General features: G+C 45.2%; 1 protein-coding gene across 7 annotated transcripts in view; it reads right to left on the bottom strand.

The window, feature by feature from the left end:
* Positions 1-335: 335 nt before the first annotated feature.
* LOC102406175 (proton-coupled amino acid transporter 1) overlaps positions 336-26,644 on the bottom strand; it is a 47,642-nt gene continuing 21,333 nt past the window's right edge. For 3 of the 7 annotated variants that reach the window (XM_006041198.4, XM_025292382.3, XM_025292386.3), the window contains 5 exons: positions 25,825-26,043; positions 21,142-21,240; positions 17,427-17,593; positions 13,737-13,906; positions 336-4,802 (listed from right to left, as the gene is read on the bottom strand). In XM_006041198.4, coding sequence (XP_006041260.2) covers positions 4,531-4,802; positions 13,737-13,906; positions 17,427-17,593; positions 21,142-21,240; positions 25,825-26,043 — 927 coding nt within the window. In that variant the 3' untranslated portion in view covers positions 336-4,530. Of the gene's footprint in view, positions 4,803-6,290; positions 6,388-13,736; positions 13,907-17,426; positions 17,594-21,141; positions 21,241-25,824; positions 26,044-26,644 lie in introns of all 7 variants that reach the window. The other 4 variants (XM_025292381.3, XR_006553290.1, XR_003111334.3 and 1 more) reach the window with 4 other exon arrangements.

The following is a 26,644-nucleotide window of genomic DNA, read 5'->3' on the forward strand; positions in this document are numbered from 1 at the left end:
CAATACAATTGCCCAACCACCTTGACACTGAAAACCATCACGCCTGTCCTGGGTGGTCCTCTGACATGCACAGAGGGGGCTAAGAATTCCTACGCAAGCTTTCAAGAGAAGCAGGAGTAGACTTAGGAAGAGCAGGATTGTCTAACAGAAAAGTAACTACCTGCCCTTTCTCAGGGACTCTCCATCCATAGGTGGGTCTGCTGTTCACACTACCCCCCTGGATGAGTTCTGTGACATAAACCAAGAAACATTTTGACCTAAGATCCAGTTAAGGGATCTGAGTGATCAGGGGAAAAAAAAGAGAGAGAGAGAAAACAAAGACACAGACTCCAAGCTCTCAAAAATAAAAAATAAAGCTCATTTATTAAGGAAAAGTTTAACACATGATCCGTGTGCAGAACCCAAAACAAAATCTTCATGAATCCCTGCATGATCCGCGTTTCTACATGTACCATTCAGAACATACACACCCACACAGGCACGTAACATACACGGGACTGTCTAGTTATCAAGACCCGCTGGAGGGCAGTTTTTCATTTTCCTCTTAGTCACACATGCACTGACATGGTTTACAACGGAGTCACATAATTTTATTGTTCAGTACATTTCAGTAAAACAAAACCACTTCCACAGCATCACCTTGATTGAAACAAAAGAACATGGCTGACAGCAGGCAACTTCACCATTACTCCCCACCGCGACTCTGGTAACCTCAGCTCAGCACCATTTATGTCCCCTGGCCAGGGAAAGACCCGGGGATTAAAGGACAGGGAAGAAATGTCACAGGCTGATGCCGTGAGCGCAAACAGCTTTGCAACTAGCAGGACTGTCTAAAAGTATTAACCATGATTTCAATATAAACCGTACTCTTTCCTTTCCTCTTAATGGTCTTGGAGATGCGTAATGTACCTTGGAAAATTAAATTCTAAGGCAGACTTGGAGCCGACTCCTGTACATCAAGTCAAGCCTTTTTAATTTTATTTCCACCGAGAAGAAGCAGCTTTGTGTTCTAAGCTATTGGTAGATGCCAGGGCTCACCTGAACATCCAATCAGCCATGAAATAAAACAAACTGATACAGACTCCCTTGCAGTGAGTAGTGAATAAAGAGAGCTGTAAACAGACATAAATTGAGATTCTGCACTTCCAAAACACATGAGGCAAACATGTAGTGTTAAACAGAGATGATGTTCTACAATTTAGGAAGGAAGAGATTTGAGAAAGAAAAAAAAAAAAAAGCCAGGCAAGAGAACAAGGAGGGGGAAAAGATTTTTCTAACATACCTGTTTGGAGATCATCACTTTAAGACAACTTTGCAAACTGCAAAGTTTGCCTTTCGTGGGGGTAGAGGGTAAATGGTGAGCATTATCAGCCAGTGAATCTGACTGGAAAGGTGAGTGACAGAGAAGTAAAGCTGCAGGTTCTAGGCTAAGACACACCACACAGTCACATCTGTCTGGCCAGGGTCTGTGCACATGAAGGGCTCTTAGCAGCACAACATAAATATAAATAATGCCACTTGTGAATGGTACAACTTCTAGAAAAAGTGACTAGAGGATGCCAGGTCACGCTGTTCCCAGCAAGAACCTGCATTTAAGGAGAGGTATACTGCCTGCAGGGGGTTGGAAACCTGCTCCTGATAGTGGTGTCTGCAGGAAGGAACAAGGGGCTCTGAGAAGCTATCTCTGGGCTGATGGAACCTGGGGCCGCCCTGGGCAGGCTGGAGAAGGACACAGAGTGAACAGCACTGGGCCAGAAAGCCCTATCGTTTACCTTTGGTCAGAAAGATACGGCCTCACATCCCTGCAAGCCTTTGCTCTTTTGTTCCGATTGGTCTCCTACTTATGCTGGGGCTTCTTCACCAGAGACTAAAGCAGGGCCCAGGGAGAGGCTGCGAAGGAAGCAGGGAGGGAGCCCTGACTGAGAAGCCCCGTGGGCAGCAGAGTAAGCTTTCCTGAGCTGGGCCCGCCAGCTGCTTCTGTAAAAGGAAGGGCTTCTTCCACTACAACCGTCTGGCCAACCCTTGACTCGACAACTGATTGCTGTGCAACTGCACAAGCGGGAAGGTCCCCATGGCATCCACCTTGCCTGGGTCTCCTGAAGCAGCCATGTGATCAGGCTGCCCAAAAAGAAAAAGCACAGGAAACAATCAAACAGGGCAAGACCAGGCCAAGCTAGTTTCCTGAAGCCCCAAGGCTGCAGCGGTCTCTCCTACATACCAGGTTCCCTGGGCAGGGGCCCTGAAGCAATAGACCTGGGGCCAGAAGACCTCAGGATCATGCTGTCCAGTTGTCAGGTCCCAGAATCCCAGGCCAGGTCTCAAGAGCCGCCTGGACAGGACTGCCTCTAGCAGTGCCCTGAGCACACAGAAGCCTCCACCGTGGAAACTGTAGGTGGGACACATGTCTGAGCCCCTAATACTGGCCTGCGCCTTTTCGCTGGAAACAATACTCAGGACCGCTGTGGAAAGACTGCTGGAGCCTGGGCTTGCAAATGGGAGCTAAAGGTTCTTGAAGTTACACTTTGGTAACCGGAAGTTACTTAGAAAGTTTGAGGCTCCAGAGGGCAGGGCCACTGCCACCTCCAGCTAGAACCCTGGTCACGTGAGCACCTGTGAGAGACCACCAAAGAGCCGAAAGAATGGGGGAAAGTGTTCACTTTCCTAAGGGAGACCAGATCACCACTGACTGACTGCATCTTCCTAAGTGAACAAATGATTAAGTAGGTCAGGTGTCACTGAATGAGAGAGTCTGGCTTTGGAACAGAAGAGAAAGAAAAAAGCTGGGGCTGTGAGGGTGGGTCCCAGCCCCCAAGAGCTTTGGTGAAACACAAAAAGTAAACCCCTGATAAAGGAGTGCTGCTCTCCCCACTTTCAGGTAAGAGGCTGGCAGGGGTGGAGGACAGCACGACCCTGTTACCTACACAGGAGCATGTGCGTGCACACACACACATACACAACTCAAGAGACAGAGATTCAGTGAACAGCCTTCTGTGATACCTGTCACACCAAGAGGGAAGAGGCAGCCGACAGCGCAATGGACATTTCCAAGCTTTCTCTGCAGTCTGTCCCCAAACCTGATGGTTGACCTTGAGGTGAGTCAGCCCTGAGGCTGCCTCTTTTCTGATACCCAGGGAGGCATGCGGGGTTGGGGGGAGAGGGACGAGGGCACGATTAGTGTTCAGAACACAGGAGACCAAAGTCCCAACCAAGTGGTTCTGTTAGAAGTCCAGATCCTGGAGGCAGCCTGGGGCTGGGTATTTTGCCTACCCGCCCCGTCCTCCAGGGCTTGTAAACAACCGAGCACCACGTGTAGTGTTGGACCAGCTGCTGCAAACTCTGGGAACTGCCTTTCACACTGACCTCATCTTTTCGTTCACGGCAAGAGTCGGGGTGTCCTCCTGGACGCTGCTGTGCCATCTGTCCGTCAGGAGCTGAGGTGGGGGAACAGGTCTGAATGCACAAAGTGGTTGTTTTCTAAGCCTCCTATGGAGAGAAACCCACCCCACATCGCCATTCTTCCCCTCCGCTTCGTGCGTTGGCAAACATCTCCTGAGTCCTTTCTGCCTTCTCAGGAGGAAATCAGGTTGGTTGACGGGAGGCAAAGTCCGTGACTCCCCACAGAGGTCCACACTTCGATGGTCCTGACTAAAAGCTCTGGGGTCCTCGGCCAAGGGTGCTGAGGGCCTCCGTAGACACCTCCTGGACTCAGTTTCCTCTCAGAGGGAGTAGTTGAGTGAGAGTTTACTGAGGAAGGAACAAGTTGCAAATAGTCCCAGATCTAGAGACAGAATCTAAAAACAAAAGCTGGTTTTAAATAAAATATAAATATTTTCAATTTTGGCAGCACTTGATATCTTTCAGCAGTTCGAGCAACTAAGATAACAGTATCGTGACCCATGCGAGGAAACTGGAGAGGAGGTGGTGTTGCCAAGGGTCACGGCAAGCCAGAGAGAGGCCAAAACCTCTAGCTTTGGGGGCTGGTTTTCAACTACTAGGTAGGCTCCACTACTGGGCGGAGACTTGAATAGGCAGGAGAATACTGAGGTAAAATATTTGGGAGAGAGCTAAGAGGTGGGCCTGGCTTGATAAAGAGGGGCATGCCCACATTATTTCATCTAGGCTTGGCCCGGGCAAGGAGAAAACATGAGGTGACAGACACTGAAATGTTTAGATAAAGTGAATTGTGCAACAGGGATAATTTGGAGAGGTGTGTCAGAAGGAGAAAGGCAGGCAGTGAAGGGAGGAGGCGAGATCAGGGAAAAGAGGTGAAAAGTTCCGGGTTAAAATAAGTACACATAAACGGAGATGGCGCTGCCGCTAGAGGTACCTCCCACGCAGCAGCGAATCTGCTGCCCACACCCTACCCTGTCTTCATCCCTACCTGACCCAGAGTACCTAGGAGCCAGGTAGGGGTTCCCAGGCAGCGACCTTACCTTCCCCCAGAGCCTGGACCCTACCTGAGGCTCTGGAGCCAGGTGCTGGGGGAACACACAGGGTGGAGTGGGCTGGTGCAGGGACTCACCCAGCCTGCTATACAAAGGCACTGGTGGAGTTGATGAAGATGGGAGCGCTGCTCGGCTGGATCAGCTCATACAGGGTCAGACACGTCCCTACCACAAAGCCCACGAAACCCAGGATGCTGATCAGGGCGTCCTTGACAATGGTGATGGGGCTCATGCCCTCCGAGTAGTAGGTGGTGATCTCCAGGAGGGGCGGGATGATGAGGGCCAGGGCACTGCTGCTCACGGAACCCACCAGGGAGATGACCAGGTCCAGGCGGGGGATGAGGATGGCCAAGATGCCTGTGGGAGAGAGGACACGCCTGTTGAGGACCACCCAGAGCTGGGAAAGACCGCCTTACCATTCAGCAAATCTAGCAAGTCCGTTTCACAGAAGGGGGAGCTCCAAGGAAGCCAAAACATCATCCAACTCAATTTCTCACTGAGCAGATGAGAAAACTGATGCCTGGAGAGGTGGCATAACCCGGGACTCACTGCAAGGTAGGCAGAACTGGGATGGGAACCCAGAGTTCCCAGCTTCTCCTGTCACAGTCTGTGACTTCCATCTTTCTGAGGAAAAGGAGCCAAATTACATTCCAGGGCAATCTGGTCCTACTAAAGGACAGTGAGTGGAGAGCAGAAAAAGAGGTAGACCTTTTCTGAGCGACTGCCCATCTTCTTACCCCTGAGGATACCTCCGACACAAACCTCTCTACTTGAAAGACAAGAAATGAAATGGTGGGACTGGGGGGACCCTCCTTCTGAACAATCCCATGTAAGCCCAATGGCATAGAGCGCTTTCACGCAGCGAAAAGCAACAGATCTGTGTGCAGGCTGACCTCAAGAGCGAAGCCCCCCACGATGACTGCATTCCTGTGTTAGGACAAGCCGGGGTCTTCCACACCTGACACTTAGCCCGGGTGTATGTGAAGAAGGTGCAGAGATGATAAAGATGAAATGAGGACTGCGTGAGGAAACGCCACAGCTTTCCATAGCACACCAACACCTGCACCACCAGCCAGCTAGTCAGACAGTGCTGTTTAAATCCAAGCAGAGGACTTACTCCATTGCCCACTGACCCTACGACTTCCCCTAACTCAGCTCTCCACTCGGGGGGCGGGTAGTGGTGAAGACCAATGTTTCATAGGTTTATTGAGGATTATGGGCTCTGGAATTGGGCACTAGTGTTTGGACTCTGGCTCTGTCTTGAGTGACACATGGCTCTTTTCTACTCCCCAATTTTCTTGTTGACGAGATGAAGATATAAAAGCTCCCGTCAGGGAGGTCATGATGATCAAAGAAGGTTACAAAGGCACTTAACAAAAGGCCTGTTGTACACCAGGCATACAATACAGTTAATATTATCAGCAGTAGTGTATATTTCGTTGCTCATGGCAAGAGCACCGTTAACTCACTAATAATCAAATTATTTTGATGAATCATCTTCCCCGTTGCTGGGCTCTGGCCAGCAGATCTGACCACTGAGACAGTAATCCAGAGCACATCTATCTCCTCCCTGATGTCTATAGGAGACTCACACTGGACACAGTAGACTCACACTGCTAACTGCTGCTGAGGGTTTCAATTCTACATTCATTTCATAAGGCAGAAGCGAAGTCCAATTGCTCTGAGGAAGGCATCACAGTGGTGAGACGCCAGAACTTCTTAATCCTGTGCATCCAACTGTACCCTCCAGATGGACTATTGGAATCAATTGCTGCTGCTTTGGGTGAGCACCAGATGAAAGCAGGGGGCTACATTTAGAGGCCAGGTTTTAAGAGAAATACTCACTTTTTTGCCTGGAACACCACTCCATGCAGGAAGGCAAGAGGCAGGCTGGGACCGGGATGAGCAGAGCCGTCTCACATTCGCTCACTCTACAGCCGCGCTGTACAATAACGCCGCTGTCACTAGCTATCCAAATCTGAATGAACTCGGTCCCCCAGTCACACTGGCCACACTGCAAGGACTTAACTGCCACCTGTGCCTCCTGGCTACTATCCTGGACAGCACAGACCCAGAGCACTCCCATCATGCAGAACGTCTACTGTCTAGCAGACGGCACTGGGAAACAAGCACTCACTGAGCTGAATTCGCCTCTACTCCATAGGTACAGACCTCCACAACATTATTATGGTCTCCGTGGAAAGACAGTCCTGAAGAATTTACATGATAGAAAGTGACAGAACTGGAACTAGGGCCTCAAGCCCCTGATTCAGTAACATCACAGACCCGATGATCAAGAAAATACAGAATGGTATGAGCAGGAAGAGGGAGAACAGGGGATCTGGCTGATCAGCAGAAAGATCCTGTCTGTGAAGAACTGAGGGATTCAGATACCAGATTAGCTTTCCCAGAGACACACCACATTCATGAGGTAGAAAATCCAGTACAGGTCAGCCATGACCCCTCTCTGCTTTTCAGAGGACTCCAGACAGGATTTTGAAGCCTGATAACAAAAGGAGGTACAAAGAAAATGAGTTTCAGATCTGCCTATGCTGCCCAGGGTTTTACAACCCCAGGGCAATCCCTTCCTCTTTCTTTCTTCTACATTCAACCTTCATGCCAATTATCTCTGAATACCCTCACTGTTCTGAAGCCTTCAGAGTCTACCAAAGGTATAAGCTTTTAACTTGTTCTGCAAGTTTAAAATAGTCTGTTTCAGCCTTCAGCTATTTCTAAATAGAGTTGATGATGGCCCTCAAACCGTCAGGGTTGAGTTTGGAGGAAAGTTGGAAGTGTTTGTAGGTTGATGACAAAATGATGCTCTCGTCACGGAAAACCTAAGACAACAAGAGCTGATCTGCTGTGTGACCTGGAGTAAGACACTTGCCCTCTCTGGGGTCTGGATCTCTCTGCCTAATGTTTAACCACACAGTGGTGGCTCCAGATGTTTCAGTTCAGGTGAGCAATGGGATGGAAACAGCTGAGGCAGTCATCAGATCTGGGCCTTGGAAAGGCTGGTATAAGAGTGTGGTTAAGGGTCTGGACTCAGAATCTAGACTCCAACCCACCACCGACCAGTCAGTTACTTAACCTAGTTAAGACATCTTCCCTACTGCTAAATAGGGATGGTCAAATGAGATCATTCAGGTAAAGAACTTGGAGTACTACACACATAACAAAGGCCTCATAAATGTTAGCTAACAGCATTACCCATCCCTGCTCAGGAGCAGGCTGCGTGTGACCTGGGCTGTGGAATCAGCTCCCATTCTGAGCCTTACTTCATTTACCCATGGAGTAAGGTGACTTCATCAACACTGGATCACTTGCATTGCACTTGACTCTGGAATTTTGAGCAACTGCACAATGCAGATGTAGTCACTTGGGGATGTGTTCTGGAATATGTCCCTCGAGTCACTGTCTGGGAAGTACCATGTGCTGCTCCAGAGTGGTACAGCTGACTGACAGGGCTCCATCTTAGAAGACATGGTTGGGCCAAAAATGTAACTTCTAGCCCCCCTGCCCCCGACTAGGGCTTCCCTGGTGGCCCAGCTGGTAACAAATCCGTCTGCAATGCAGGAGACCCAGGTTCAATCCCTGGGTTGGGAAGATCCCCTGGAGAAGGAAAGGGCAACCTACTCCAGTATTCTTGCCTGGAGAATTCAATGGACAGGGAAGCCTGGCGGGCTACAGTCCATGGTGTTACAAAGAGTCGGACACGACTCAGCTCCTAAACCACCGAGTCGCTCTGGTTTTGTACTATAAAAGGACGTGTGAGTTATTCCTCCTGGTCCCCGGGATGCTCCAACCACTGAAGAGAAAGCAGGCGTTTATGCTGAGACAATAAGTCCCTGGAGGAGACAAGTCAGAGGACCTGCCCGGCCCCTCCCAGTGCTAAGGGTCTGTCCTCTCCTTTCCTCTTGCATACTAGCCTGGAGGACAGATGGGTACTTCATGATATGAGCTAAGTGAAGTCACATGTGCTCCACTCTGATAAGAATTAAGTGAAAACAGAAAGAAACAGAAGCTTGTGAGATCAGAATCTTTTCTCAGACTGGATGGAAATGTTCCATTTCATCATGACTTTAAAATAGCAACCTGAAAACTTGTTCTTGACTTGACTACTGATATACAAGATAAGTATGTTTAACACAAATGTCCTTAATAGAGGTATCTTTTAAAGGGCAAAACTTTAAAAAGCCAGGACCACAGGGCTGCAAAGGGAGGACCCTCTTCCTGTCCTAGCTTGACCGGATACACAGTTGAACCCTAAATGCAGCCCAACACTGAGAAACATAATGAGGGGAGAAGGCAGGAAGAATGAACTTCCCATTAGTTAATATGCTGGGGGAGGAGGAAGGGAGAGGGACCCAAACGGAGGGCGTAATAACCAAGGCCTCTGTTTACCAAACACCAGGCAAACTCAGTTCAGTTCAGTCGCTCAGTCATGTCCAACTCCTTGCGACCCCATGGACTGCAGCACACCAGGCTTCCCTGTCCAGGCAAACTAGATTTCACTAATTTCAGAGATGGGAATCAGGTACTCAGAAAAGATATGGGAGCAACTAAAACCTCTTCTAACACTGAATGTCTTTACTCCATGAGTTAAAGCCCTTAAGAAAGAGAAATCCAAGAAGGTAGATACCTGAGGAAGCAGCCAACTGGGAACACCCTCTCCCTGTGCTGTGCTGTGCTTAGTTGCTCAGTTGCGTCTGACTCTTTGCAACCTCATGGACTATAGCTCGCCAGACTTCTCTGCCAATGGGAATTCTCCTGGCAAGATTACTGGAGTAGGTTGCCATGCCCTCCTCCAGGAACCCTCTCCCTACTCCCCCACAGAAAGAGCATCTCATACAAAGAAGGTCAAAGATAGCACTCTCCCCACTGGCAGTTCCCCAGCCCCCTGCAGCAGCCTAGCTATGACATGAACAGCTTCGCTGTTGGCCCTGAGGACGAGCAGATCACATGATTAGTCAAGAGGGCTCCAATGGTATTACAAAACATCTTCCTTTTGGGTTAAGAGACACTGAAAATGTGACCTTTTAACTGCTGAAGCAGCAGGAGGCCAACGGCCATGTTCAGAGAAGGAACTGACTGGAATTCTGAGCCTGTGGTTTTAGACCACAACAGAAAGAGTTGACTTACGCACAGAGCAGAGAAAGCACTTAAGAGACAAACACGCTGACAGAAAGCCCTTGGACACTTACAGCTCCTGTGTCCAGAAGTGCTTACTGCTGTCTATTACCATTAGTGCAGATGAGGCTCATCTGTGTGACTCGCAAACGGCTAGAAATCTGTCTTTAAAATTAATAACAGTCTTGGACAGAATGTATAATTTCCTTTAGTGGGAGTATACATTTTAAAAACAATACAAAAACAAGGGAAACAACCTACATGCCCAGTGTTAAAGGAGTAGTTTCGTAAACATGATCTACCAATAAAATGGAGTATCATGCAGTCATAAAAAGTATTTCCAAAGATATGTATAGTCATGAGACAATTTTAAACAAAATGCCAAAGACAAAGTCACATGTATATGAGGACTGCAATTATTTATAAAAAGCGCCCATGGGGATTAACACAGAAGATAAAATGCAAAAAAGTTATTTTAAGTCACTGGGATATTGGGAATTTCTTTTTCACTTACTCTAGATCTAGACAATCTTCAAATGCTTTTATTACATTAACTTTTTTTGGAGCAATATTTTGGTAGGAATTTAAAATCAAGCTCAAAGTACTAGTGCAGAATGACAGAGTTTTAGACATGAAGTGAGGGGATCCCTTTCACATCTTACAAAGGAAGAAACTGAGGCCTCATGACCGACCCCGTGGTGGAGATTGGGGCTCAGAGCACAGTTAGTGCTGCTGCTCTCTTTCTTTGTAGCTGCAAGACCGAGATGTGTGGGAGGCCAAAAGGGGTGGAGAAAGCCACTTTGTTTGGACCTGGAAGCTTCATTCTCTAAAGAGTCTGGCTGCTTGGACTGCTTTATATTCTAGGCTGATACATCTCTTAACTGAGATGGTTGTACTGCTAGTCTGTCTTCAATAACAGGTTTATGACATTCTCATACCTAACTGAAATAAAATGTGTCATGTGGCAAATGCCACAGCAGATCAGTTCAAACCACTGGAGGACAGGTTAGTGCCTCAAGGAATCCAAAGAAACTACTCTTTGCACATCTCTGGCCTCTTTCAGGTGGAGCAGCCTCTCCCAGCCTCTCCTACACAAGGTCTGGACATCAGGTGATCTGCTAGGTCTGCAGGGCCAAACATATGGGCTGGAAGAAACTACTGTCCCATATAAAATTGTAACAAAATGAGCACCAATCTCTGACATGCATATTTTTCTTTCCTTTCCTCTCCAAAAGTGTGAAATAAAGCATCAAAAAAGTAGACATGGTCATCTTTGGCAGATGGGGAAGAGTGGTTGAATTCTAAGTGGAAAAAAAAATGAGGATGAACCAGATTTTCCTGCTTCCCTTGGGAATGGAGGGTGAGGAGGTGGAGAGAAAGTTGGGGAGAAAACAAGAAAATAGCCCAAATAGCAATAATACAAGCTGCCATTAAAATTTATGGGTGTAAATGAAAACAGTTACATCAAAGATCTAAAATCATATACCAATTAACCTTTGGCCAAAGGATCTGAAGTTACAGAGATACAAAAACAAAATGAACTTAGATAAATGCAATTAAGTTGGTGCTACAGTAAAATACTGCTCCCGAATCCCACGATAACTTCAAAGTCTCCAGGGAAGGCAAGAGAGGCTGAGCACTCAGAGATGAAGGGGTTGCACCCTTTAATAGGATGACAAGCAAGGTCAAGTCACAAGAGATCACAGGAGAAGGGGAAAACAACCCATGGCGCTTGAAGATCAAAAGCAGCTCGTATCCTCTGAGCGTCACACTGCAGAAGGGAGGTGAGACCCACAGACAGAGCCAGGAAAAGCGAAGTGAAAATCAAGAGGCATTTAAGGATAGCATGAGGTCTGTGAGTCAGGATTGCTGGATCCCGCAGGGTGCAGTGGAGAGGAACCTGGCAGGAAGCGAGACATATGCTGCCGGAGGCTGAGCCAAACTTGAGAAGAAAATAGGGCGGTGAGAGGAGCCAGGGCCAGCTCAGTGCCCCAGCTCTTCCAGCAGGGACAACACATGTACACAGACAGCCCTACTTTCTCTATAGTAACCACTCCGAAACAAAGCCTGTTATTTGAGCTATCCCTATCCTTTCTTCTAGTACCCCTTGGACTCAAGAATCGGGGCCTTAGAGTTGACATTATGAACACCATGCACATGGGTGCTGTCTCCTCAACACTCAGATCTAATTCCTCTATAGAGGAAATATACACGCTTGATCAAAGCCTCCAGGGTTGCCGGCAAGAGACAACAGTAAAATCTAGGAGAGTACAAGCCTCTGATCTTATCACACATTCAGGTGCTTTACTGGAAAGTCAAAGCTGTACCCTGCACATTCCTTCCTTTCACTCACTTTGGGGCAGCAGTGGCCTCCAGGCAGTGGGCTGTTTTCCAGGCTGGTCTAAGGAGATAGCCCAAAGGGCTGTCCAGTGAAGAATATGAGAAGTCAGATTCCTGGTTGCCATCAGCTCTCTGGGGCTGGTGAAACCAAGGTGTGCACTCTGCTACCCAGGTCCAGCCTACAAGAACGCCTCAGCAGGAGAGCTGCCCAAGATTAAATAGGAAGGTCTTCAGGTCTCAGCTCCAGTGAGTTCCTTCCATGCAGATCTGGGACACTGAGCTTCCACCCACTGCCCTAGAAGTAACATCAGGAAGGTACCTGTAGGTGGCTGGGGGAGGGCCACCCTGGGATGGGCGCCAGTCTGCTCCCCACAGCTATGTGGGTGGGAGGAAAGGATGACAGCCTCTTGCTTGCCCTGCTCTTGCTAACAGTCAACCAATGAAGTCATTTCAAACTTTCCAGACTATGAGTGCACGTTAGACAACTAGCACATCATTCATCCCTAAAACACTCCATTCTGGTCCAATGAACAAATATCGTATATTAACACATATATGTGGAATCTAGAAAGATGGTACTGAGGAACCTGTCTGCAGGAAAGCAATGGGGATGCGGAAGTAAGAACAGACTTGTGGGCACAGCTGGGCAGGGATAGAGTGGGATGAATGGAGAGAGCAGCATAGACATATGTACACCGTCATGTGTGAAATAGCTGGTGAGGAGTTGCTATACAACACAGGGAGCCCAACCTGGTGCTCTGTGATGACCTAGAGGGGTGGCGGGGGGAGGGAGGATCAAGAGGGAAGGGATACATATATAACTATGGTGGATTTGTATTGTTGCAACCAGAAACCAACATTACGTTGTAAAACAACTTTCCTCCAATTAAAAAATAACTTAAAAAAAAAAAAAACCTATTAAAAGAAATACAGACCAGCTTTACTTCAAAGACAGAGGCTTGGACTGCATACTTTAAGGAAAGTTCCAATATGATAAGCAAAGATGTCTCTTTTCCCAAGAGAGTAAAAGTTAAAAAAAAAAAAAACAACTAACCATGGCCAAAAAGAGATATCTATGATTCAAGTATTTCAATTTGGAAAGAAACTGCAAATCTCTTAAAATTTAAATTAGATATTACAGACCAATTTATTCAAGAATTATTTTATCAACTTCACAGGAGCTTCAAAAAAATAATTTATTTTTGAATTATACCAGTTTTAACCAAGAACAAATAAGGCGATATCTCGTGTCTCAGCTCACTCTCCTGGTATGTGGTCAGAAGAGAGGAATTAAACACAAAGTGATAAAGCAAACACCTAGGGTAGTCAACAGAAATTTTCTAAGAAACAGATTTTAGTGAGAAACTATCCAAAAGTATCTAGAATAGTATCTGGCAGTCTCAAAATGCAATCCAAAGAATAGACTGGAAACACGATTATTTGAAATAAACAAAGATACACCTGCTATCAAAGAACTTACAGTACTCATTATGCATGTGTGTTAAATGGATCTCTTTTAAACTTTTGCCATATTTCATACAGAATAATTGCACCCGTTTACTAAGCATCATGACCATTGCCATTACATTTTAGGCTGTCTCTATAAAGAAAGAACCACTCCCATTCTTGTATCCTTTAGAGCATGTCTATAATCAATTCAGTCCCTCCGCAGACATGCCTCAACTCTGATGCTCAGACAGCCCCGAGTTCCCTGCTCACACAACACTGGCTACGACACAAGCCCTCTCTCACAAAAGCCCTGGGGACTGGGCGCCCTCTGGGGAGAAAACAGACAAGGTAATGATCTTGTCTTCTACTCACACGTCAGACAGACCAGCACGGTGCGCACGGAGAGATCTATCACCAGTTCGCAATGCTCAGGCCCGCGGGCCACAAAGAAGGGGATGATGATCTCGGCAGGGACGTAGAACTGGAGGGCGTAGGTGAAGAAGATGCCAACGGAGTAGAGCAGCTTAACTGACTGGTACAGCCTGCAGAGAGAGTCGAGACACACTCAGAGCCAGCTGTGCACACTCACACACCCAGCAGTGAGAGTGCAAAATGGCTCTGTGGTGATTTGGCCATATCTCTCCAAGTTACAAACACGTCTCCTTTCGATGAGCCATTTCAGGTCTAGGGATTTATCCTATAGGTATACTTGTACATGCACACATAAACTTACAGTAAAAATATGTCACTGCAGCTCTAAGTCTGAAAGATTAAAAAGAGTTCCAATGTTAATCGGTAGGGAATTGGTTAAATAAATCATGGCACCCTGATGTGCTCAGGGGTGTCTGACTCTTTGTGACCCCATAGATTGTAGCCTGCCAGGTTCCTCTACCCATGGAATTTTCCAGGCAAGAAACTGGAGTGGGTTGCCATTTTCTACTCCAGGGTATCTTCCCGACTCAGGGATCCAAACCATGTCACTTGCATCTCCTGGATTGGCAGGTGGATTCTTTACCACTAGCGCCACCTGGGAAAACTGGCATTCCCACATAAGTGTTAAAAAGTAGGAGAAAGAACTCTGGTGCTGATATGAAACTACCTCCATGACATAAAATGAAGTGAAAAAAAGCATGAAGCAGAACAGTGTTGACAGTGTGGTACCCACTGTCTAAAAAAGGAAAAAGAAGGAAAATCACCCCCTTTCAGACACACATACATGTGACATTCCTATATATGCCAAGTATCTTGAGGAGGAAACACAAGAAACCTCTGAAATGGAAAACTATAAAACAGGGGTCCTGAAGAGGCAAGTGGAAACCTAATATTTTCTGTATGCCCTTTGAACATTTGGAATCTTTTCCACGGGCATATAGCCTTTAACAAATAGAAACAGAGACCGACATGACATGGTAAAAATTAATAAACAAAAACATTTTTAAAAGGCAAGAAAAAAAGGAGTAAACAGCAGGAAAAAAATACAATTCAAATGCAACAAGCCTTTTCATATCCTTTCCATCCAACTCGGTGCTCCCAAGAATCAGATGGTGACCACACAGAATGAACAGACAGGAACAAAAGCCATCTTTCCATCCCACTAGGGCTGGCTACGATCCTACCACTGCTTCATGGGAGGCTGCTCAGAGAGACTGCTAACCGACCATGGGACACGTCTATCTTATCCCAGACCTAGGACAGTGAAGAGTAGAAAAAAGGTCTGATCAGTAAGTATTCAGATTTGACATGCCCATTAAAGAGAAGGCCATCCTGCCCCTAAGCAAAGTTCCACTTCAAAGAAGACCCTCATGCATTACCAGCAAGAAACTGTGGCCTCCCTCCCTTGCTGGAAATCTATTTAAAAGTGGTGATTATAGGGACTTCCTGGTGATCCAGAGGTTAAGACTTCACCTTCCAGTGCAGAGGACGTGGGTTCAATCCCTGGTCGGGGAGCTAAGATCCCACATGCCTCAGGGCCAAAAAACCAAAACATAAAACAGAAGCAATATCGTAAAATTTCAATAAAGACTTTTTTAAAAAAGTGATTATACTGTTCATGGTGTGCACTGACTTTCTCTGTGGTTGAACTTAATACCTAGAAGATGTTCTAATGCTATAAGCAGGAGAACACCCTGGGAGAGACTGAGATTGACAAAAGGTCTTTTGCTCCAAGAATACATAATTAAAAACCCTTTGGGAAAAAACCAGCTAGCAGCTCTATAATTAAACTCAGTGCAGCCCCAAAGCCTTCTGGAGTGCTGGGAAGTCTAGATTCAGGATAGCCACCTGCTGGGACAGCCAAATAAATCATACCCAAAGGGAGGCAGAAAGATTAGGGGAACTGGGATGGAAACATCAGAGGAAAGAAGACAGATGCTCGCCTATGGCTTCAGATTATGTCTGCTGCTTCTGCTGCTCCTGATCCATTTATCTTCAGTTATGCTGAGCTACTACTTGACTCTTCTCTTTTGAAAGGGCATGAATATTTGGAAATTGAAAAGCAGGCATTAGAGGGAAAGAGAAAGACTTTTGGGAGAAAACAGCCCACTTCAGGGTTACCACTTGTCTGCTGATCAGGGTGACCAGTATTAAACACTGATCCTACTGAAAAAATATTTTTCTCAATTTCCTCAGTCAGTCCTTGTACAATGCCTCACCCATTATACCTCTAAAACCAGGCCAACCTGAAAGGTTATTCTGATCCCTAGGGCATTCGACAAGCTTTACAGCATCTGCTCACGGCTGCTGTCTGCAATGAAATTTTAATCTTCCAAAAAGAATTGCGGCTTAAGACACACCCTCTGACATTTACCTTTTCAGGAAGGATTTCAGTATGTCTTGGTGTTTCTCTGCGATATAGCAATCATAACTTAGGGAAAGTGAGATACAGAAGGGTTCCCAGCCCATGGTGAGAGGCTCCGCCCGCACCTGCACACGGAGCAAGTGACAGTCTTGGGACAGGCACAGCAGAAGCCGGGGTCCAGGCAAGTCTGCCCTCCTCTTTCCTTATGTATCTGGAAAGGTTCGAGGTCAGTGGACTGGATGCTTGACCCTCCTGGGCTCAGATCTCCTGGGAGAAGTGGCACCATCAGTCAGTGGATCAATCAATCCACGAGGCATCTGTCTCCATCAGAACGACTCACAAACAAAGTACAAAGCTCAGCACCACCCTACTTCTCCATAGTGCCAGTACCGCAGTACCAAGCTCACGCATGTTATTTGATCTGCATGACAATTCTGACAGAAATGACTAGTCTTAGTCTCCAGAAAGGGGAACTGAGGCAGTGGGAAGCTGTGACCTGTCCAAGGCTATAGAGAGCTGGGACAAGGCAGATCACCTCTATCCTCTGTGCTCCAGTGGCTTCCTGGTGAGCTCTCCTCATTTATAAATGCCTCACCGTCTCAGCACTTAGTCCTCCCTTTCGTTCAAAAAATTTTCACTTGGTTTTGATTGTATGCCAGGCATTGTGCCAGGGGGCTGGGGTAAAATGAATGAAGCTTATAATGTAGGGAGAGCACGGCACAGGTAAACAGCAACCACAACACAATGGAATAAGGATTGGGACAGGATCCTCACGGGACCCCGCGGCAGCAGAGAGGAGGGCCACTGACCTAGATTTGACATTTCAGTCGGTGAGACATTAGAGAATTTCTCAAACAGAGTGACTCCCAGCATGAGCCCTCTTCACTGAGAAGGAGCTAGATGGGGGTGGAGCTAGAGCCTGAGCGGCCCTCACTGCATCTCAGGGTTTCTTCTTCATCGTTAAGAACTAAGGGAAGGTTCTGTGCCCTCTCAACAGGAGACTGCATGACGGGACTGAGGGTTAGATGGCTCCCACAGGTAACAGGAGAAGAACAGATTTGAGAGTCAGACTCAGGCAGGGAGACCAGCCAAAAGGCTTGATGGGCAGCCAAGGAGGATGGTGCTGGTCTGGGGACTGGGGGCACGAAGGGGCTAAAGTGAAGTGGGCTGATTTAAGAGATAAGGAGGAGGAAAAATACACATTATGACCCTTATTGATTTTTTTAAAAAACCCAGCTCCTAGGATTCCCTCCACCCCTACATACCAACAGTTGGGCAGGTTGAGAGTTATGCTGCCTTGGATGTTAGCTCCAAATTGCAGGTAACCCAGAATCCCCAAGCTGACGTAGAGGGCAGTGACGATAGCCATTCCCACATAGAGGATGAGCGAAAATTTCTTAGGATCCTTCATTTTGTTTTCAAGGGGCAGAACCTAGGAGAATAGTGAGAGATGAGAAAGCACCATTAATGGCCAACAACAATAATCAAGTAATATTCTCAGAAAAATGTAACCCCTCTTTTTTCCCCCAGAATTTCCCCAAAGCACATCTGTTGTTTACTAGACAGACAAATGTAAGCTGTCCATCAGACATTATGCTTGCAGACGCTGGGAGATGGTGAAGGACAGGGATGCTGCAGTCCATGGGGTCGCAAAGAGTTAGACAGGACTTAGCAACTGAACAACAACACTTGCCGAGCTGGAGGAGCTTTGGAGCCTGCCGTCTAAGCAGGAAGTCCCAAGAGGTATGGTGGGCAGGCCCGGAAGCCAGGACTCCTGTTGCAGGTTGGCTCTCTGCCTCCTGTGGGTTGGGAGTGCTTTTTGCACCCTGAATGCACGTACATAGCACCTAACAAGCCCTCTCCCATCATGCCCACTCAGCACAATGAGGAAGAGACCCAGCGGTGGCCCAGGCCAACTGTACCTCGACTGAGATCATGGCTCTGCTAACCTGTCCCAAGAATGCAAAATGCAGGTCAAGGAAAACTGCCACTCCAGTTCCCAGAAACTGTTTCCTTACCTCAAAAGGGGTGGGCACTAGCAGTGACAAGTGAAACCTCCAACTTAGAGAAACTGAGGTGCTAGGGGTGGCATGACTTAACAGAGGATCCTGGACGCTGAAGTTTGTGGAGATGTATAACAAAACCCAGTTTTCAGACTCCTATTTCAAACTACTGACCCTGCAGCCTCCTCCCTCACAGCAGAGGATTTTCTTTAACATTTGCTAAAGCCAAGGAAAGGCCTCTTATTTGCAGTTTTTTAATACTTAAAATTTTATTATGAAAAAGTTTCTAAAAATTCTATTGAAGTATGGTTGATTTACAATGTTGTGTTTAACTTCTGCTGAACAGTGATGTGACTCAGTTATACATATACATATTCCTTTTCGCATCCTTTTCCATTATGGTTTATCACAGCATGTACTTCCCTGTGCTATACAGTAGGGCCTTGTTGTTTATCCATCCTACACATAATAATCTGCAACTGCTAATTCCAAACTCCCCTTTTCCCCCACCCCCACCTACTCCGCCCCCCGGTAACCACAAGTCTGTTCTATTTGTGAGTCTGTTTTTGTTTCATAGATATGTTCATTTTAGATTCCATATGTAAGTATCTTTATGACTTACTTCACCTAGTATCGTAATTTCTAGTTGCATCCATGTTGCTGCAAATGGCATTATTTCATTCTTTTTAATGGCTAAATAATATCCCTGTGTGTGCTTATGTGTGTGTGTATTCATTATCCATTCATCAGTTGATGGACACTTAGGTTGCTTACATATCTTGTCTATTGCAAACAGTGCTGCTATGAACACAGGGGTGCATGTATTTTTTTCAAATTATAGTTTTGTCTGGGTATATATGATATGTATAACCCACGACTAGGACTATTAGATCATATGGCAACTCTATTTTTAGTTTTTTGAGGAACCTCCATACTATTATGAAAGGCATTTTATGAAGAATGGTTCATACAGGGAACAGGGAAAAGACCAAATGTGCCTATGACTACCTTCATGGTCTGCTATCAACCACATCTGGCTGGGCTGTTGCAGGAAAAGCAACTTAGGGAAACATCTAACTGGCCCCTTCCTCTGTCTTTGATCTTGTCATTATGCCCATTTTCCACAAAGGCCTCTGGCCACCAGACAGAGCACGTCTCAGCCAGACCCACCAGCAGACAGCAGACACCATGAGCCTGCTGTTGGCCCACAGCTACGGGTACATCACAGCTCTGCATCTCCAACCGACCTTCAGCATCCCCCACACCAGATCAAGGGGCTCAAGCTTCATCTGATCCACAATCCAACAAGCAACAGTTTCTAAGCTTTCCTTTGGTTTCTTTCTATGTCTTGGGAGCCAGAGGGCAGGGAACCCATCTCCTCCAAGCCAGCCAGTCTGGACTAGGGGTGCAGAAACACAGAGAGCACAGGAAAGCTCAGTGAGCCCAGAGCTTTTCCTGGTTCACACCCAACAACCCTCAGATCCGGCCTAAGAGTCAAAACAGCCCTATCTCTATTTTAAAAAGAGAAAACACGGACAAATCTTGAATTAACAGATAATGATGGTAACAGAATGACTCTTCATCTGAGCCCCCGCTGATGAAATGAAGCAAAAAACAACTTCTGCCCTGTGCTGTTAGGGAGAGCTGACAAATTGAGCACAATGTTCCTTAAGAACCCAGGGTCCTCGGGCATCTTTCCACATTCACTCAGCCTCTTCTTTCCAGATCTGAGTGCTTCAGAGCTCTTTATCCTATATGGGCCCCTTCAGGCCTCTGCCTGAGCAGCAGGGAAACCATATATGTTTGTGAATCAAGGTAAGATGTTCTTCTTGGGCAATGAGAAGCCCCAAGAGCAAGCACCAGGGAAGGTTTAAAACCTCAGAACAGTCACATACACATGCTCACTCAAAAAGTCTCTCCCATGGTGTTAAGAGTCTTATTAACACGTTCTATTGACACCACCAGAGCAATTCCTCAAATTGTGACAAAAAATGTCCACCTCTGAGGTTTTCTTAAAAGTGTGTAAGGATGCTCACCTTAAATACTTTAAAGAAAACCTAGACGGTGCACCTAAATGAGAAGGAAGTCCAAATGGGAGGGTATATGTATATGTACAGCTGATTCATTTTGATGTTTGGCAGAAATTAACACAACATTGTAAAGCTTCAATGAAAATTAATTTTTAAAAAGTGTGTAAGGTGATAGAGCAATCAAATAAGGACAAAAAGATACTCCATGAAAGGAGAACTGTCTTCCCATTTCCTAAGCCCTAGGCTAATAGCTTTCTTCAGAAAAAAAATCTGGACCTTTATTATGAAAAACACAAGTAAAAATCTAATTAGGTACACCCGAGGGACAGATTCCTCTTTTTAGGGGAAACTGGTGAAATCGCAGCAATGATGGAGGAGCTGAGCTAAGAGTGAAGTCTATTGGTTTACACATGGAAAATACAGCTCAACAAAGTTTCAGGGCAGAGAATTCACTCATATGTTTATTGATTTAATGATAATATCAATACCATTAATAATGAAAATAAAAATTATTGAATGCTCACCACATGTCAGGGATTATTTGAAGTATTTTAGACATGTCTCATTTAATCCTAAAATCTATTAACACTAGGCTGCCCTTTCAGAAGCATACAATGAAGAATCCGAGAAGGCAAGACCTTGCACAAGGTCACATAGGTACTCTTTGGCAGAGTTGAGCCTAACCCCAAATTGGTCCAGCTCTAGACCCTGCATTCCAATCTGTCACCCACCACTGCTTACTGCACGCACAGGAGATGAGTGTGCAATAGACAGGCTTGAAGGGAAACAAAAACTGGAGCTAGGAAACTTCAGTGGAGTCTCTGAAATGCTGTTCATTAAATGGCCAATAAACCTTAAAGACAATTTCTAGGAGCATTTCCTCAGCATTCCTTAAAACAGACCTTAAGGACACCGAGGGCACCAGAGAATCACGATGCATCTCTTACCATCCCGATGCCTTCAAATGCAAAAATGGCCGTGCCAAAGAACAGAGGGTAGGTCTTCCAGGAAGCCACCAAGGGGAGGTGGCTGGGGTCTGGGATATTCTGAAAGAGAGAAAACAAAATAGAGCAAAGGCTATACAGAGATTCATGATTTCAACCCCAGCATCAGACCGGTCAAACTTTTCCTAAATCTAATATTCTCTTAAGGGAAAAAGTATGACACTATGACATCTCAGAGATAATTTGGGGTTGTGTGTAGCCTTTCTATTTTTCCTTCAAGCCAAGAAAAGTCTACTCGCTTTGGGGAAACTCAAATGTTAGAGACTATATAAAAAGAATCACATTCTTTCACTAGGTGATCCCATCCCCAGAAATATAATCTGACAAGGAAAAGATGATTAAAATATGAAGAAAATTGAGCAAAGCCTTTGAATGGTAAGCAGCAGCAAGCCTAAATGTTCCTGAACATCTGTCTGTTAGTGTACTGCACATCAACAAAACCACACTACTGCACTATTATGCACTGTTTAAAAAGTACAAAGTGGGATAAGTAGTACATGAAAAACTGCTAATGAAATAATAGTGAGAAAAATATTTAAAAATTTTATATATTTACTATGATACAATTACATAAACATTCCATACAGATACAGCTGGAAGAAAAGGTGGTAGGTTTTTAGATGAGTACTTTTCTCTTTTATCTCTACTTCCCTCTCTTTCTTTTTTCAAAAATTCTGTGAATCAGTACTTGGAAAATATTATTGACAGGCACACGACAGCACTATTGGTACAAAGTGGGGGAAATAGCAAAAACAGCTTTTTAAAAAGAAGGCAAATAAAAACCAAGGCAACTGATAACGGCAGGTACAATGTACCTAGCTGGCTGACCAATGGCAAGATTCCCCAGTGATGGCCGGTATCGAAGGAGCAGGACTCAAGAGACAAAAGCTGCCATTCTTTCAGAATTTGACTTTTAGATTTAAAAATGTCTTTAAAACTGCCTTTTACAATGTTTTAAACCTGATTTAACTATAGAGGTATCTAGATAAATATGGAGCCTGTTCTAACAGTGTGACAGAATAACATCAGAGGACAAAAAAGAGACCTACTACTAATCTCTATAGTAGGTTTCTCTTTGAAAGATTTCAAACCAATTATATTGATACTATAGTCTCCTTAAAATATGAAGAATTTTTAAAATGCTTTCTTTTCCGAGCCCTTGCTAAGAAACCAGTTAGATCTCTTTATGAGAAGCACTGCAGTTCCTTGAATGAAGCTGAGACTAGTAAATATTTTTTTTTGATGAAACATGATGGTAAGATTGTCCTTTAGTTCCCTGAGTCATAGTATAACTAGAGTTTCTGAAAACTGCCCAGGGTCATACATTGGGCTGAGACATCACAGAGGGAATTTCAAAATACACATCTGGGGATACTGGTGTGAATGAGACCAGCAGAAGAAATTTACATACTTAATGATGGCTACTGCCTTATACCCCAACCAACTAAATGGAAAAACTTTTAATTTGCAAAAAAAGTACAAATTAAAATCAGGTCATTTTCAACATATTATCTCCTCATTTGCACCACATTATCATGTAACTATAATAGCTTTTTGAGAAAATGTTATTAAATGTACATAAGAATTGCCGGATGTACTCCAATTTTAGGAACATTATTAACTGTGAAAAAATGTCTCAGAATTAAGGATATCCGTGGTGGTCCAGTGGTTAGGACTCCACACTCTAACTGCTGAGGGAATGGGCCTGATCCCTTGAGCCTCCAGGTACTGCCATAAAAAATAAAGAAAGAAAGAAAGAATTAAGGACATGCAGTGATAAATTAAGGACATGCACTGGGAGCCAAAACAGTTACTGGGACTCTGCTCAGAGGTGTGCCATTTGTCATGCACGTGTTGAAGAGACCTGCTCAGGTGGAAGGAGCCAAGAGACGCCCTCCAATGGTGTGAGTCTGAGGAGCAAGGGCACCAGCCACGCACGTGCTCAAGGCTAGGAGAAAATTCAGGAACTTTGGACATTGGGGGATTTATCAAGACAAAGAGGGAAAGATACCAAGAGGGGACAGCAGTAAGAGCAGCGACAAAGACAACCAGAGGGACAGCTTTAGCCATGTGCCACATCAGCAAGAAGCTGCTGGCCACCCAGCCAGACCACATTCTCCCCTCTCCAGCCCCGGCAGAGAGCACTCCCGGGTCACAACACTCCTCCCCATTCAGCCCAGAGGCAGGCTCAGAATCGCTCTCGGGCCTCAGCAGGGCTGCCTCGTCCAAAAGCACAGGTTGTACTAGGCACAGACAGACCTCTGGACAGACACGTCTCTCAGCTGGGACTGAGATGCTATGGACCCTGTACTTCCATCCCTGTCCTCCAGTCACAACGACCACAGCCCAGTTATCTGCAATGGTATGAAATTAAATGTGGTGTCTACGTGAACTGGCCTCACTTCCTGTGTCTTTGAAAATGTTCACTGCAGCAGGTCTTAAGCACCGACTGAGATCTCTAATTGTAAAATTAAATCATACGTTTATTTATGCTTCCTTGTGTTAACTTAGGACTTCCCCAGTGGCTCAGACGGGAAAGTGTCTGCCTACAATGCAGGAGACCCAATGGGCCAGAGATAGGTAGGGGAAGAAACTCTCTAGAAACGGTCGTTCATGTGTTCACAGGTCCTCCTTCCAGTCCATTAAAAAAAAGAGAACACAGACAGCTGTCTATTTTATGCTTTAGAAAACAGTTCTACAGGAGAAGAGTCCATATCTGCCACCCACCTGAAGGAAAAAACAGAGAATGCCCACTGACTACAGTGTTTATCTAAATTCATTATGTCACTTCCTCAGTATACAAAGTCCTTGCATTTTATACCCCACTGTTTTCCTGGGAACCTCATCAGTGGGTAACTGGGTCACTGTTATGCAGACTGTGAAAATGAGGTAACGTTCACCTGTCAGACTGGCCCAAATTAAAAACATTGATACGTCCAGTGTGGCTAGCATGGGATGCTTACTGACTGTGGAAAGGAGTCTGTAAAACTGGTAAACGGCTTTTGGAATAAGCAACTTGGCAGTATAAAAAATTCTAAACTGTATACTCTCCAGCAAGTGTACCTCCAGCTGCTCTGTATGCATATATTATATAAATACATGGAGAAGTACTTATACATGTCCACAAAATGATAAGCATAAGGATACTATCATAATACTGAAATAACACTAAGGTGATACATGAATTGACAGGCCACTGACTGGGGACTGGATAAATAAACTACAAAACTATGGCACATTTATTCTCTGAGATACTATTTAATAATTTTTAAAAAAGAGGTAAAAACAGATATATCAACATGGAAAGCTTTCTGAGGCACTGTTAAAGAAAAAAACTAAGGTAGACAAACACTATATATAATAATTTTTAAAATATGTTAAAAAACACAAAACCAATTTTCATTTTATATATTTCTCTACATAGAAATACAATATGTAAATCCATTCAAAGGACCTAGAAACACATGTAGCGGGTCCCAGCGTGGAGGAGATTCAGGGTGGGGACATGCTGCTCACAGGTACTTGTGTTGTCTGTATTTTAATGAGCATGTATTGATAAGTTGTTTGGGGAATTACATTCAATATCAGGAGATGATGAAGGACAAGGAAGCCTGGAGTGCTGCAGTCCATGGGGTCGCAAAGAGTTGGACACAACTTGGCAACTAAACAAACAAACAAAAATCTTTCTTTAAAGTTATCCTTTTAAAAAGGGTGGTGGGGGAGGGACAGTTAGGGAGTTTGGGACTGACAGGTACACAATGCTGTATTTAAAATGGATAACCAATAAGAACCTACTGTATAGCACTGGGAACTCTGCTGAATAGTATGTAACAACCTAAATGGGAGAAGAATTTGAAAAAGAATACACGTGTATATACATAACTGAATCACTTTGCTGTACACCTGAAACTAACACAACACTGCTAATCAACCACACTCCAATATAAAATACAAAGTTAAAAAAATAAAGTAGAAGGGAAACATGGAAATAAAAATGAGATCCTCAGCCTGATCTTCTACCCATCCATACACAGATGTCCTCTCCTGCACCACCCCACAGACCTGACACATGGGCTACGTAAGCGGGAATGATCACCGGATTTAGAATTCTGACAAATAAACGCAAAACTGGAGGGGTAAAATAATAATATAATATTCCTCATTATATTACATCATAAGATTTCTTTTATTACTTAGTATAAAAACATAAATCATATAATTTAATATTTAAGAATCATCTTAATATTTTCTCTATTTTCCAATCGTATACAATGATCATGTATTATTATCTAACTGGGAAAAGTCTAAACTAGCGATCTCAATGGGAGTGATTTTGCCCTCCTTGAAGACACTGGGCAATATCTAGAGACATTTTTGGCTGTCTCAACTTGGGGAGCAGTTGCTACCGGCACCTAGTGGGTAGAGACCAGGTTGCTGCCAAACACCCCGTGATGCACAGGACAGCCCCCGCAACAAAGAGTTATCCGGCCCAAGTGTCAACAGTGCCCACGCTAAGAAGCCCTAATCTAAGCACACCGCTTGTAAGTAACACCCCTATTTATGCTCACTTCCTCACTTTGTATCTCCGATTATTTATAAGACACAGTGAGAAGGCTGGGCTCCTACCTGAACAGTGAACTGGTAGATCATGACCAGGCTGACTGCCATGGTGATATTGGCCAACAGGGAGAAGATGGACAGGGCTCGCAGGTTCCTGACGAACACCAGCAGCACCATGAATGGCAGGAACGTGAGCATGTAGAGTCTCGAGTCCATAGTGGGCGTCAGGATCACCGTCTCGTTGTTGTGGCAGTTGTTGGTGGTCCCATTGGCCATTTCTATCACCTAGAGTGAAGGGGAGAAACAGAGACAGCCTCTCAAATGACAAAGGCCAGTGACCCTCCCACCGGAAGGGGTTCTAGGCTAAACGCTCAGTGTGTGAACAAAGTCGTATAGAAAGTCAGTGGTCATGGAACCATCTTCAGAGATCTTCCTAATTATCATTAGCAACCCAACTGTCAGAGCTGGGATTGATCACATCGTACCTAAAGGCAAGAAAGGACTTTCCTAGCGGTCCACTGGTTAATAATGCACCTGCCAACACACCGGACGTGGGTTTGATACCTGGTCCAAGAAGATCCCACATGCCACGGGGCAACTAGACCCATGTGCTGCAACTACTGAGGCTCTGCTCTACAGCCCAAGAACCACAAGAGAAGCCAGCACAATGAGAGGCCCGAATACCACAACTAAAGAACAGCCCCTACTCACTGCAACTAGAGAAAGCCTGTGCACAGCAACAAAGACCCAGCACAGCCATAAATAAATAAATAAATAATAAAAAATACAGACAAAAGGACAGCAAGACATCTTGAGGTTTCTCGATGTCCTAGGTCTTGAATAAAATCAAACGACGCTGACCCTGTTCCATGTAATGTGTTAAGAT

The sequence above is a fragment of the Bubalus bubalis genome, chromosome 9 (assembly GCF_019923935.1).
Source record: "Bubalus bubalis isolate 160015118507 breed Murrah chromosome 9, NDDB_SH_1, whole genome shotgun sequence".
Classification (NCBI taxonomy): domain Eukaryota; kingdom Metazoa; phylum Chordata; class Mammalia; order Artiodactyla; family Bovidae; genus Bubalus; species Bubalus bubalis.